The sequence below is a fragment of the Labrus mixtus genome, chromosome 8 (genome assembly GCF_963584025.1).
Source record: "Labrus mixtus chromosome 8, fLabMix1.1, whole genome shotgun sequence".
Classification (NCBI taxonomy): Eukaryota; Metazoa; Chordata; class Actinopteri; order Labriformes; family Labridae; genus Labrus; species Labrus mixtus.
Window position 1 is genome coordinate 8,363,432 of NC_083619.1, and position 14,997 is coordinate 8,378,428.

General features: G+C 41.6%; 2 protein-coding genes across 2 annotated transcripts; both read left to right on the forward strand.

The window, feature by feature from the left end:
• Positions 1-847: 847 nt before the first annotated feature.
• Positions 848-8,482, forward strand: LOC132978765 (cysteine/serine-rich nuclear protein 1-like). Its single transcript, XM_061044068.1, has 5 exons — positions 848-975; positions 3,320-3,519; positions 5,634-5,896; positions 5,980-6,282; positions 6,979-8,482. Exons 2-5 carry the CDS (start codon positions 3,321-3,323, stop codon positions 7,945-7,947), a joined length of 1,734 nt encoding a protein of 577 aa, XP_060900051.1. The 5' UTR covers positions 848-975; position 3,320; the 3' UTR covers positions 7,948-8,482.
• A 1,245-nt stretch (positions 8,483-9,727) lies between these two features.
• On the forward strand, positions 9,728-13,927 carry gorasp1a (golgi reassembly stacking protein 1a). Its single transcript, XM_061043721.1, has 9 exons — positions 9,728-9,895; positions 10,736-10,816; positions 10,915-11,118; positions 11,202-11,288; positions 11,416-11,546; positions 11,763-11,895; positions 12,185-12,293; positions 12,527-12,670; positions 13,452-13,927. The coding sequence occupies exons 1-9, from the start codon at positions 9,833-9,835 to the stop codon at positions 13,925-13,927; spliced, it is 1,428 nt and encodes a 475-aa protein (XP_060899704.1). The 5' UTR covers positions 9,728-9,832.
• Positions 13,928-14,997: the final 1,070 nt, after the last annotated feature.

Consider the following 14,997-nt stretch of genomic DNA (forward strand, 5'->3'; position numbering starts at 1 on the left):
TTTGTAAATGCCTGATGAAAAATAAAATGAGTGGATGTATTGTTTTCAGAGTAACATTTTTAATTATACATTTTCTATAGGGCCAAGCCTCCTAAATAAACAATTGAATGTATCAACAGCTGGAGGTTGCAAAGTTCTTAATTTACCAACACATCACTGGTTGTAGCCCCCCCCCCCCCCCCCCCCAAACACACACACACACACACACACACACACACACACACACACACACACACACACACACACACACACACACACACACACACAGAGAGCACTGTAGGAAGCAGTGACAGCATGTGCGTCTCCCTCCTCCGAGTGTGTCACCGTCTGCGTCAAGGCAGCCAGGGGAGCCACAGAGATGAGACATGTGAGGCGAGATGACTCCCTGTATCAACCACTTCTGTTTGTGTCGGACAGAAATGTTAGCCCGCTAATTTTAAGATTGTTTAGGGGGACGTTGTGAGCTACCTGTGTTTGAATATTGAAGATTGAAAACATTGTTGTTTTTGAGCTGGAGTGTATGAACTTTGGCTGTTTTCGCTGAAATATAGGCCTACGTTTTACTGATTAGTAACCGCCTATCGTTGGGATTTAGGCTAAGTCTCTACTTGACTCAAAGAATAAACTGTAAGCGTGGCTCTGGGTCGCGTTCATACAAATTAGCTGGCATAGCATGCTAAAAGTCAAATAAGAATACCCATTTGAATATAAAAATAACCAAATTAACCCCTATCTATCCTGATAGTTGTGCGCATGTGGGATCTGTCAAACGTCATTGTGGAGGTATCCTCTTGTCGCTACATGTTGTGTCTTTGGGAGCTCCCAGCCAGTCCTCTCATGTTCACACTGGTACTACTGTGAAGCTTCATAAACACAGAGGGACACATAATGCTCAGCTGGCTGGACCGCGGACTACACTCATAACTTCATATCAATTACAGCCTTCTTTGTTATTATGCTGCATTTTACTTTGTGGTGAGTAGCTAAAGAAGAATCATTTTTAAATGTCCGATAGGGTTTTTGTAATTAGTTATTGTTTTAAATGTGTAGCCTTATCATTTTAAATGTTTATGTCTTAGTGTTTAGTGTATCTTAAAGTAGTCTATTATTCGGTGAAATGTGAATGAACCGCCTATTTTACTGTCTATTGAACCGTCTATTTTACGTTTTACGTCTTTGTTTCGGTTAGACAAATGCGTACAAATGTTTAAACAAACTTTGCTGTGTGTTGTCCCGTTGTGAAAGGGCAGAAGAAGTTTGCTGTTTTTGAAAGAGACTGCACTTGAGTGAGACGGACTTACAGACAGACGGACGGACGGACGGACGGGGGGGGGGGGAGGCAGTGCTGTCATTGTGGCTGATGATCGTTGTGTATCTGTGCGGGGGGGTGAAGAGGTCACCTGCCTAATAACTGTTGTTATGTTAAACAGGAAACTACTCATGCTCTCCTCCAATAAAATTCCTGTGGAGATTTAAAGGAACTTATTCTGCGTTATTGTAGTTTTCCCCTCAAATTGCGTCACTACAACAATGCCCTGCAGCCTTTAACTACTTCAGTGAATTATAAAAGTATAGTCAGTAGTATAGACCCCCCCCCCCCTTCAGTTTCGCGTGAACGCGCACGTGCACGTTGTGCCTTTTCTGCTTTGAACCTTTAAATTATAAATGTGGTCTCAGTGGATACCCACGTGCACAGTAAAGCCTCTCTCCAAGTTATCAAGTGTAATAAATGTGATTTAACTGGAACATGAGGGGGCTGTAATTACACAGCAGTGCAGCATTATTTCTAACTCATGTCTTTGTGTTTTTAGGGATATTTAGCAATCGTGCTACTAGTGTTGTCATAAAACCAGAATTTTACATTTTGTATAAAATACTAATTCAATACAAACAAGATCAAACATTTGATACCATGGTAACAAAAAGTCCCAGACACCCAATTACTTCAATTAAAGCATGTAAACTCCTGAACACTGAACTGATACATTGCCAGTATGTGCTAATTAGACAGTGATCTCTGTTATATGTTAAATATGACTGAAGATCTGTAGTTTTTTAAATCGTCAAAGTGATTAGTGGAGCTTGTGTCTCTTTAAAACTCATGGTCACAAAAGGTGTCCACATTTTTTGACAGCATTACATGTCACAGTGTTGTTTTTTTCATACAATAAAAAGATAAATCTATCTATCTATCCATGCATGAGAGGGTCACACAGTGTGAACAGTGTAATGGCACAAGAAGCTGTCTCTTGTTTTACCTCTTTGCTGATGGATCCAGGAAGTTGTTCACTCTGAGTGAACACACACAGCACACACACACACACACACACACACACACACACACACACACACACACACACACACACACACACACACACATTAACACACACAGGCACATTGCCTCACTGGTTGAAGTATTTGCTTAGTACACACAATCAGAAGCTTCTTCCAGAGCACTCTTTCTCTCAGAAACACACATACTGTACTGTTTTCAGTGGCTTGTGTATGGTTCCCTGTATTTCCATTTTGGACCGGAGGAGGGGCCGGTCTAAATCCTGGTCAGCTGCTTGCATTACTGTCACTCACTGGACCATGATCTTGAGGTTAAACTGTCTTAAAGATTTGAGACATTAGTAACAGTTTTTCTTTACAACACAATCCACTCACATTTTTCTTATTCTCACCAGCAGTGGACAGCCCTGCTAAGGTTTGTAACCCTGAAATAGCTCATGTTTGGATTTCTTTTCCCTTTTCACATCCAAAAATAGCAGCCACTTGAACCATCACACCCCCTCAGTCCTCAGCATGCAGCCATTGGACGCTCGGTTTCCAAGTATTCATCACAAAAAACTTGAGGAATCATTGGAATGTTAATTACTCTGCAGGGAGAAGAAAAAGATCAGTTCAGTTTTTTTAAACTCTCTCTTAAGGGCTCAGCTGGTTATAAAGAGGGAAGGAGGATTTCATATTTGTGCTCTTGTAAAACAATAGTTTGTCCGATAATTATCAAGATGACCTTATCTTAAACAAACTTGTGCAATGAAACCGGCCCGACCAGCAGAGTTGCAGCAGGAAAGAGGCCATTCCTGCAGTTGTCATGTTTAAAAGACAGATTATTTGACTTTGTGTACATTTCGGCTTTTAAACAGAAGAGGTAACACATCATTGTTGCTGTGTTACAGGACTATTTCTTCATAATTCATTCATTTATTTTTCATAGGAAAGCTGAAACAAGTGCTGCTGCTTGGACGAGTATTGATCTGTGCATTTATCACCACAGTGTGATGAATATTTCAACCGTTTCTTTGTGTTCACGCAGAATGTATTTCAACCACCACAGCCAAACAATGAGAGGCGTCCTGAAGAGAAAGTTTGCAGAGGTAGACAACAATCCCTGCTACTCCTCCTCCTCCTCTTCCTCCCCTGCCTCCTCAGAATGGGAGTCAGACGGGGAGAGCAGCCCATCTGAAAACAACCAAGATGTCACACCTCGCTGTCTCTCTTCACCCAGTTTACCCCGTAAGTCTTCAAACCCACAACCACTGTCGTTTAGTCCGCCCCTCTTTCAAATAATGCAAACCTCTTCCTTATCAGGCGTTTGTTTCCATCTGTGTTTTATAGGAGTGTCTCTTATCATACTGCAGCAGTGCGGGTATGAAAACGCTAACTTAGTGTGGCTCTAGATAATGCACAGGGCATGATAGGGTGAAGATCATTTGCCTGAGCAATAGGATGTTGTGGAATCAATTTGAATAGCAAGGTCCCTTTAAACAAGTCGTATCAAATGTTCTCATTTAGATATCACCGAGCTGCACAGAGGGCTTCCAATAACAGAAGAATACTCTGCAGTCGTTGTTGTACAGTCTGAAGTACAGGCTTGTTGTTTTCAGTCACATTGAGTCATGGTGCAAACAGTGCCACAGTGTGGAGCCTTTCAGACACACAGAGCAGCTGAGACGAGCTTGGTCAGCTGCTCTCAGTTGTTTACTGACTTTTGGAACAAGAGTTCAGCCTCAGTTGTGTGTGTGTGTGTGTGTGTGTGTGTGTGTGTGTGTGTGTGTGTGTGTGTGTGTGGGGGGGATCATTTGTTGAAGCCAAACTGTCAAAACAAACACTAACTAGTCAAGAAGAAGGAGTCGTACTGGAAAGTAATTTTAGAGTCAGTTTTAATATTTTTTTAGTTAACCTAACACAGGACAGCAGGTAGAGTCTGCTTTGCCTGTTTTCTTCCTGCACTGCTGATCTATTCACTTCTGCGTATGTCTGGTATTTCCTCCACACATGTATGTTCGACTATTGACCCAGGACACTGGAACATTGAATTACCTTAGGTGTGTCACCTAGTGGTCACTCAGAGACATACAGAAAACAAAGCCTGAACCTGTACCTATAGGAATCATTTGTTATTGTGCTTAAAGTTAAAACCTTTATAAAGTCAATGACCTTTTGTAGCGGTCTGTAGTATTAGACTGAGGCGAAGAGTCAATGTAGACCTTGTGTCAAAATCCTGCTTATAATGAGATTATTACTTGTAAGTATTAGAATATCTCAGATAACTTATACGACATATACTGTACAAAGAAAGGCGTCAAGGCAAGGCAACTTTATTTATGAGGCACATTTCAGCAACAAGGCAATTCAAAGTGCTTCACACAAGACATCAAAAGCATTAAATTAATTAAAATAAAAATAGGAAAACAAGCAATTACTTCCACTCTCAATAGGTAACATTTAAATACAATTATTGATGTGGTTTCATACAACAACCCCCCTTTATTAAACAGATTTTTTTGTCCTGTACATAAGTAAGTGGTGCTTTCTGATGGATCCAGCTGTCTTTAAAAAGTCTATCAGTTAATTTCTAGCTGTGAAAAATGTAAAGAAAGTCTGTTCCTGTAGTCCTCTGCAACTTACTTTATATGACACCTTCCCTGCAGTATCGCTTATAGGCCTTAAAAATAACTATCTAGAAAAGATGAATGAGGTATCATTTCAGTCTATTATATCTTATAACCAGTCAGAAACTCCTCACAGGACCTTTAAGCTTTATAAATCATCTGTCGTCCTACCAGAGTCAGAAATCAAGTGTTCTCCTCGCTGATATGTCAAATAACTTCTATCAGTTTTTATCAACCGCTCTCTTTTTCTTTTCTTTTTATGTCTGTGACTTTCGAAATGTATGTAGAAGGAGAAAGAAACTATTCATAACCCTGACCATTCATATTTGAAGTTTTGCTGAAATGATATACTGTATTGATGTAGGAAAACTGTATCTGCCAAAGTCACAGGTGTTGTGAATTTTTTACATACCAGAGCGAACATTTATCTTGTGTTTATCAGGCCCTCATCTCATTCCCTTCTTATGCAGAATGTTTGTTTGAACATCATCTCTTGTGGGTTCTTTAAGTAAAAAAAAAAGGTCAAAAGAGGTTGATGAATGCTTTTAGTCCTAGTTCTTTAGACTTTAGATCCAAGTACATAGCTTTAATTGTTTTTGACCATGTTGGACTGATGTAGCTGCAGCCTGACAGCCATGGTCATGTTTTAGAGAACCAGATGCCCCCACTTTAAAATATAACCTGAAAGTGGCTCACACTTTTCCCTTTCGGTGTGTCTTCTTCTTGCCCAACCAGTTCGGTCCATCCTGAAGAGGCCCAGGCTTTCAAACTCACACAGCAACGTGCGCTTTGATCAGGTGACAGTGTTCAGTTTCCCACGCTGTCAGGGCTTCACCAGCGTGCCCAGCCGAGGAGGAGCCACCCTGGGCATGGTGCGGACACACGGCAGCATCCAGAGATACACGGTGTCAGAGCATGCACTGGAGCAACGGCACAGACACAGAGAGAGGCTCAGAGAAAGACTGAGAGAGGAGAAGTTCGAGGCAATGAAACACAAAGTGAGTGCATGTCAGTTTGGGTTAGTTTGCAGTACTCCTCTACACTGCAGTGTTCTTATTTGAGACTTTTGTTATGATTCCAGTTGATCACGAGTGGAGCCATTGACCAGAGAGAAGCAGAGAGTCTCTCCATGGATCAAACCCTGTCTGAAGACTCTGACATCCACATCAGTGATGCTGAGCTGGAGGAGGGAGGATTCCTACAGCCGTACTCCTCCAGACAGCGACAGGCTCTCCTCCTGGCAGCCGGGGTGAAGCGTATAGACCGGGAGGAGAAGAGGCAGCTTCACGCCCTGAGAGTCTCCAGAGAGGCCTGCGGATGTGACTGTCAGGGCTTTTGTGAGCCGGAGACCTGCGCCTGTAGTCTGGCGGGAATCAAGTGTCAGGTACGATACAGAAACAAAAACAAAAACTGCTTCACCTGTAGGTTCCATGTTGGTTAGCGTCTTATATGAATCCTTAAAATGCAAGTTGAAGACTTGTTTAGTTAAGTCATGAGTCACGTCTACTGTGACAGCCATCTCTTTCATTTTCTTGCTGAGTAAGTCCAGCAGTTCTTAGATTGAACGTGTTACTGCCCTCTACTGATGAACTCAGATATTCAAACAGATGTTAAACTGTGAACTGTAAAAGTTAAACTATAAACTTTGTTCTTGTCCAAATGTTTTAAATGTGAATCAGCAATTTCACTGTGTACTTTCACCAAACCCTTTCTAATGTTTATGTGATACTTTAAACAGTTTCAACTGTTATCCACCTCCTTTAGTCAACTTTTGAAACATTTTTATAAAACTTTTTGCCAACCTTAAGGACTTCCACTATTCTTCATACTATCCTTTAATTTAATCGAATTAATTTATTTAATTTTCACTTTTCAACATTTTTAACATTTATTTATAATTAAATACAGGGATATTTAGGATTTTATTACATCACCTCTATTGTGTTTTAAGTGAATGTGTTTTTCTATTCATCTTGTAGTACCTGTGATGTGTTGTGTTTAACATTTTCTTTTCTATTCTGTGAGTGTATTTGATTACCCACAGGGCTAATTTTCTCTTTCTGGTGTTTTTTGTGCACAGGTCGACCGCTTAAGCTTCCCATGTGGCTGCAGTAAAGATGGCTGTGGAAACACTCGGGGCCGCATCGAGTTCAACTCCAGACGAGTGCAGACTCATTACATTCACACCGCCATGAGACTCAAACTGGAGAGACGACTGCAGAATGAAACGCTGAGCCGGGAGGACCAGACAGGACTTCAAGAGGACCTTGAGGAACACGAGGACCAGGATGAGACCCATCAGGTGCAGAGTGAACAGGACAAAAGCTGCCCCTTCAGGTTCAGCATGGAGGAAGACACTCTCACCATGCCAACAGCTCCTTCTTTTCATTTCAGCCCAGAGCGCTTTGTGGCCGAGGAGAACAGCTGCAGCAGCGACATGACTGAATCCTCTTCATCCTCCTCTGACTCTGATGCAGCAGGAGGACTCAACGGGAATCAAAGTCTCCCCGAAGTTGATGCAGGGTTGTCCCGTTCCCTGAACATCTATGACTCTGAGAATAATAACTTCTCTACATGTAGCCAATTGAGGCACATAGGAGAAGCACTGACACAGCACAGCAGAAACCCTGACACACAAACAGACAGTACGGGACCACACACAGATAACACATTCACAGATAACAAAAGCAGGACTTCACTGACAGATTGTCTTGATGAGAACGCAAACCAAGCAAGAGACTTCTTTGACGACAACTCTCTAGAGGGCTTCCCCCACACTCCCTCCCCCACCATGGATTATTCCTCAGGCATGTACATGGACCTGAGTCTCTCCTCCGACTCCGACCTAGAGTTTTTCGACTGCGACTACACATCTGGACCTATCCACAGCTCTTTCAAAGCACACAGACACACAGACAGCTTTTACCACCTCCAGCTGAACAGCTCAGTGAATCTGCCACAGTACGAGTCGAGCACCTACCTCCTGGAGTCTCTGATCGGCCTGACTGAGCCGAGCCCAGAGCAGGTCGTCGGTCCTCAGCTGTCATAGCTGCTGTGAGGCATTCTGATGACAAAGAAACTGTGTAAATGATGTTTATGTACGAAGCACTGTATGTATTTGTAAGAATATTTCAATGTACAAAGAATGATTGATGAAATATTTTTTAAAGCTGGATATTTTTTCTATTGCCTGAAAATCATTTTGCCTTTATTATATAGAAATCACACTGATAATATATGTCTTGTTCTATATCCCTGGACCTTTATAATGCTCTCTGAAATGGTATTTCATTTCTTATACCTTGGCCACAGTAAATGAATTAGACAAAGGGCACACTTTTTTAAAAGAAGTGTCTCTTTATTGGGCATTGAATATTAATCGCACAGTTTTAAGTCTGCAAAGAGGTCAAATTCTAGAAAGTCTTGTCCAAGATATCAACAATAAATACCCATGTTCTCCTGGCTGCTGGCCAAGGTGTAAGAGGGATTAATCCACTTTAACTGCTTGGCTAATTTTGAATTTTTCAACAATGTGTTTATAAGAGCTCTGTACTGGAGTTATACAATAAAGCCTTATTATTTATTTATACGCTGATGAATGAGTGGAGCTTTCTTTCCTCTAATCTACATGTAAAGCTGTGAAAACATGAAGTTATAGGAGCAATAATCAAGACAACAATGACGTTCATGACGGCACTTCAGAAGAAGATGTTTGAAATCTGATGCGAAATGTTTGAAAAGGTATTTTAATGGTAGACAATTGGCTCTTCATTGCAGGAGAAGCATATATAATGTTGGAATAATAAAGAACCAGACTTTAAACAGCAAACACATTATCAAGCCCCAGGAACGAGCTCACCCAGAGAAACTCGTTCTGCTGCAGTTTTTATTTCTTCTGTGCTTTCCTTTCTTTTACATGTCAGTGTCTTCTGGTTAAAATGTTCCATTCCCCTGCTTGTTTTTCATTCTCTACCCTCTCAGGGATGTTATTTTATTTCCCTGCCTTTAATGTCCATATCCTGCACTGTCCCTACACACACTGAACCTTCACTCTCTAAGGCAGCAGTCCTTAACACTACACCACTCTGCTGCCTGTCAGTGCTTTCTTTTTTGGGAGGCTTGTCCTTTTCATTTCAGGACATTAGGATAGTTTAAAATCATCAAACCCAGATCAAGTCAGAATTCAATCCCTCAACATCCTGGATGGGAGTCACCTCTCTTAACCACTAAGCCAACATGCCATCTGTCTATGCTTGCTTTTTTAGGGGGTTTATCCTTTTTATTCCAGGACATTATAGTAAGAGGAACAAACCCCCCAAAATGGCTTTAGTCTACAAGATACCCCTATCTGAGGTAGAACATAATTTAACAAGTCTAGTTTATGTAATGGATGGTTGTATACAAATATTTTACTGCAAAATTCCTGCAAAATTCGGGGACAGCTCCTGCTGTCACATCTCTGGAAATCAAGATCAGAATGTCACGTAATTCTGACTGGAAGTTCACAGGTAATTAAAATACAATTAAACAAAGTTTTGATCAATACCATTTTCAATGTCTGAAATATAAAGGGGTAGGATCTCGAAGACTAAAGTCATTTTGGGGGTTGTTCAACTTTTAGGGGCCCAAGTTCCTCAACTAAACGGCCATTAAATTAAGTTAAATGGTTTTAATGCATATTTCATGTAAGGTGTAATGGCCAAATCAGTTTCTAATAGGCACTGAAAGTAGCTCTACTTAACCTATATTTAAACGATAGCGATCGAATAAAAAGTCCGTTGCGCATGCGCCGTCCGTGGTCGTGTTCGATACTATCGATGTTCGTTTACTTTAGACTACAGACAAAGATGGCCGCGGACTGTCAGGCGAAATAATTCTCACTCTCTTGTGATTTTCTTCTAATATTGGCCAATTTTCGACAGTTTCTTGAAGAAATGGGTTTATCACAGAGTTCAGAAGTGTCCGAGGGAGGGACGTATGGATACCATGTGCACAGCGTAAGACAACATTACTCTTTTCGTAGTTAGAACAGCGTGTACAGCAGCTTATTATGAAATGTTTCTGTGTGCTACGAGAGAGTTAGCTGAGGAGATGTGGCTGCAGACCCCCCCCAACCGGTCAAACCCGATGAGCTGGCACTGCTTATCAGCTACATCTTGGCCCACACAATGCAACAGAAACTTGCACTAATTAATTAACTTTTTCGCTTTGATGAAATGTGTCTTTAAGTAAGACTTGCAGCAGTCTTCATTGAACATGTCTGAGATCGTATTTGTGAAAAAAAAAAATATGATAAATAAACACTCTGAGCTCAATCTTTTACTGTGAGCGTCTCATGTTTGTGAGCCTGAGGTAAAAGAATAAAACAATACATAACTTTATCTTTTTCATGCTCTGTCACAAAAGGAAAGATTGTACATTCACGTTGCAGTACTTCTCATAGTGACACATTATTTGGTGGTTTAGTTGATAAATCCATCAGTGTTTGTCATAAAGAGGACAGGAAGTGCTGCATTATGTATTATTAATGGTTGTAACTTGAGTGATCCGAGTGTTTGTCTGCTGGTTTGATCAAGTGATTTGAATTAATTCGACCCTGGGAAGCCGGACTCTCATGAAAGATTTACCAAAAATAAAATACATTGGTCCATGATAAGATAATGACGAGTTGCAGCTATTTACTGTAAAGCTGCAGTTGTTCAAAAGCAAATCCATTCTCTGGTTTTCTACTATTGTTAACCTTAGAAAATAAGTTTCTAAAATAAAATTCAAATGTCATCATTGTATTCAAAGATGAAGCACAACAAGTTGTTCACATGTTGTTGTTTGTTGAACAGGTGCAGCCCAACTCCCCTGCAGAAAACGCTGGACTGCAGCCCTTCTTTGACTTCATTCTGTCTCTGGACAACAGAAGACTGGTGAGTCATACAGGATGGATGAAGTAGAGTGAACATACCTCCTCCTACTAATTGTTTTTTTTTTTTTTTTTTTTACTTCTACCATTCCTGTTCTCCAGAATGAGGAAAATGAGCAGCTGAAGGAGATTCTGAAAGCCAGCGTGGAGAGAGCAGTGAAGATGGAGGTGTACAGCACTAAAACCCTGACGCTTCGGGAGCTGGAGGTCATGCCCAGTAACTTGTGGGGAGGGCAGGGTCTGCTTGGTGCCAGTGTTCGCTTCTGCAGCTACCAAGGAGCCAACGAGAATGTTTGGCACGTGCTGGTGAGCATGAAAACCAAATGTGACTCTGACGTCAACTTGTGCACTCATTACTCCAAACCTTCATCTACTGTTTGTTTCATTAGGATGTGGAGGCCAGTTCTCCTGCTGGACTGGCAGGGCTTCAGCCTCACACTGACTACATCGTTGGAGCAGATCAAGTGATGCAAGATGTAAGACTCCTTTTCATTTCATGCTTTTATTTCTCATGTTTTGTTCTGACATTTTCTGCTAAAAACGTCATCTCGTGAAAATCTTTAAGAGCTGAGTTTTAGTAAATTCAGAGCTTCTGATTTCTAGTCGGAAGACTTCTTCTCGCTGATCGAGGCGCATGAAGGGAAGCCCCTGAAGCTGCTGGTGTTCAACGCACAAACAGACACCTGCAGAGAGGTGGTGGTCACACCTAACGGAGCGTGGGGCGGAGAGGGCAGGTATGTGACAACTGGAGAGTTTTAACCTTTGAAGATCAGTTATCCATGATTTATGTTTCTCTTTTCTTTGAAGTCTATTCATATTTGAAACGGTGTAAAGTTCACAAAAGTCAGCTGGCCAGGACTTCTCTGATGATGCAGCGTTTTTGTTCTGTATGGATTATTCAGTTTAATAACTACAATTGGTCTCTAAGCATTTCAAATGTGTGCCTACAGTTTGGGTTGTGGGATTGGCTATGGCTACCTGCATCGAATACCTGCAAACCCTGAAGTATCCACGGCAACACCGCCCCCCCCTGTTCCTGAGGTTCAACCCTCTCCAGAGCCGCCGGCTCATGGATTCATGGAGGTAAATCTTATTTGACCACATTTAGTGTCGCTGCTATTAATGATGAATTTGTTAGTTGACTGATCTCTCAGTTTTCAAACGTAGTGACAAGTTTATAAAATACTTAAAGTTGAGAAGCTGAAATCCATAAATGTTCTTCATGCGTGTGAGATAAAAGAATAAAATGTTTAAAAAAAATTGTTACATTAAATCAGCGATTTGATTTTTTGTTTTGGCACTGCTTTGTCCACAGCTTTTAAAATCTACTTTTAAATGAGATCAAACTCATTGTTTTTTTTATATTCTCCAGACACCTTTGATTGCACCTTCATACCAAAGTGATGATGTAGTAGAGCTGGAGCAGGTCAACCTCCAGGAAGCTCCTCTACCTCCCCCTGTGCAGAGAGTCATGGACCCCGGTCAGTTCAGATATCTGTGTTTAAGAGAACAAGGATTCTAAACATATGTACCTGTAGTTTTAAACATAACTATTATTAATATATTATTCATATATTTTTAATATGATGATCCACCTGACAATGATTTATTTATATTCAAAGTTGAAATATGAAACACAGGAAATGAAGAAAAGAAGCAACATCCATGTATTCATAAAAGTCTTGTCAGCAACGTCTTGTGTTTGTGTTTCTAGGTTTCTCCGACTCTGAGGGGGCGTTGATGAACCCTGACCCGTCAGACCTCATGGACAGACTGGATTTGTCCATGTCGTCCATCGACATGACCAACACCTCACTGGCCATGCACGAGGAGAAGGAAGGTGACATCTCTGGTGTTGGTAAGTCCACAGCGGTCTCCCTCAGCGTTAACTTGACAGATGCTGGAATGCCAAATCCAAAAGTAGTTTGAATTAAAAAAAACAAAAACACGTGGGAGTGTTGACCCTGATTGTATATCTGGCAGCAGACTTTAACAGCCTTGTGGGGATTTTTTCAGAATTATAATAAAGCATTAGCTAACAATACAGAGCCATAATTCATCATGCATTCAAAGCTTTTTTAAAAGATGTATTTCATATATTTTTGTGCCTTTATTTGAGAGACATGACAGTGGATAGAGTTGGATATGGGGGAGAGAGAGAGAGAGAGTGGGCAATGACATGTGTGCACAAGCTAACCACTCGGCCACCAGCGCCCCTGCATTCATAGCTTTAAGAAAAAAAGAGAGGGATCTTGGCCAGGGGCGTCTGTAGCTCAGTCTGTAGGGACTTGGCTTGAGAATTGGAGTTTCATCGCTTTGAGTCGCTCTTCAGAGCGAGTATGAGAGCTGGGACTGGTGGTTGCCGAGGCCCATGTGTTTGTATTTTGGTGTGTTTGTACTCAATAACAAAGTGAAAAAATACATTTCTACTCGGGTATTACGGAAGTAATGGACCACGCTGTGTGGAGAAATAGTCCAAGCTTCTTTTGAATTTGTTTTTTTAAGTTATGACTATTCTTATTCACTCAGGTTTTTGTTGATGCTTAACGTGACTTCTTAACTTTATTATCATTTACATTTGGACTATTCAAAGCCCATTTATACAGGCTTAAACATTGCTTTTATGTCCTGTTGTGCAGATGTGCTGGAGGACAGCATGCTGGTAACATCATCAGCAGACCAGACACAAGAGCTGAGCTCTCAGGAGGTCATGGACCTCTCCTCTGCTCTCTCTGCCAACGACACGTTGTCAGATTCAGGCGTCCCACCAGCTGAAACGTCTCACCTCATCTCTGAGGCCTCAGAATCGTCTGTCTCTTTGTGTGAGACCAGCGGTAGTCCACCTGTGGGTGAGACACCTCTCCCTGCTGAGGCCCCCGAGCCTAATGCTGAGCCCCCTGTCTCATCTGAAGACCCTCGCTGCCCTTCCCCAGTCGACCTCCTCCAATCCTCTGATGTGACCGAGCCGACAGTGGACGATTCTCTTGCCCAGGCCATCGAGGAAGCAACAGGGCCAGAGGAGGAGGAGTCAGAAGAGCCTCTAGATTCAGCTCCTGCTCACCACTGCAGCCATGAGAGTGATGAGGAGGAAGCAGAAGAGCAGCATCTTGAGTAAGCTTGTATCAGGCCATGAGCACAGTACAGAGAGAAGCTGACAATCACTGGGGCTTTTTTATAGAAACACTGTACAGGGAATACAGAACAGAGGAAGGGAAAGCATTTTGGAAGTCTTACAGCCGACGGCCTGTTTACACCAGGTTTTAAAATGCATCCTGAGTGATCCAATCAGAAGCAGACCGCTTTAAGATGTGAACACCGTGTTCACTAATGTGTCCTGGGACACAAACACTCTGTCTCTGTAACGAGGCTAACAGTGATGTCAACAATGATGTTGATTGGCAGACAACTCTCCTGTCATTCTAGGCGTGGACTTTAGGTCCTGCGAAAACTTTTTGATTCTTTATTTCTCAAGCAGGTGAAGCATAGTGTATGTTTTATGGAGGGGTGTTAACACGGGACACATCGGGTCCATATCATTGATCCAGTGAGATCCGGTGTGTTTAAATTGTAGATATGGGATGGACTGAAAAAAAATGCTTCTTTGTCTCAGAGAGTGAGACAGATGCTAAGATTTGACCCACAAGCTTTTCATGTTAATTTTTAAGATTTCAGAAATAGTTTATATTTAGAATATTAGATTATGTCAGAATCAGTGATCACATTCACACTTTATTGATTAGTTTTTTTAGTAGTATGAATCGTATTAGGTGCTGGTTATGTGTGTATTTGTATTCAGAGAAGGGAAGTGAGATGTGACAACAAGCTGTCACTAGATTTAGATTTAAAGAGGCATACTCAGATCACCCAGGACGCATGTTAACACCAGGTGTGAACAGGCTCAGTGGGGCTCCTTTTGTCAGGTCATATATCGGAAAAAAGCAAAAGGATCAACAAACAAGTAGGAAAAACACTGTTAGGAGCTTTCACATATGCACCCCTGAAAACTTCTGGAATATTTAAGCAGGCAGCGTTCCTGAAATCTTCCTGAGTTGCACCTCACAGCTAAGTGGGAGGGGGGGGGGGGTCAGGAGGCGGGACATATAGGAATTCCGATGCTATGATTACAAGTTTTTCATTTACCTCAGTGTTACATGTTCCACATTTTCACGGTATCAATGAGGGGGA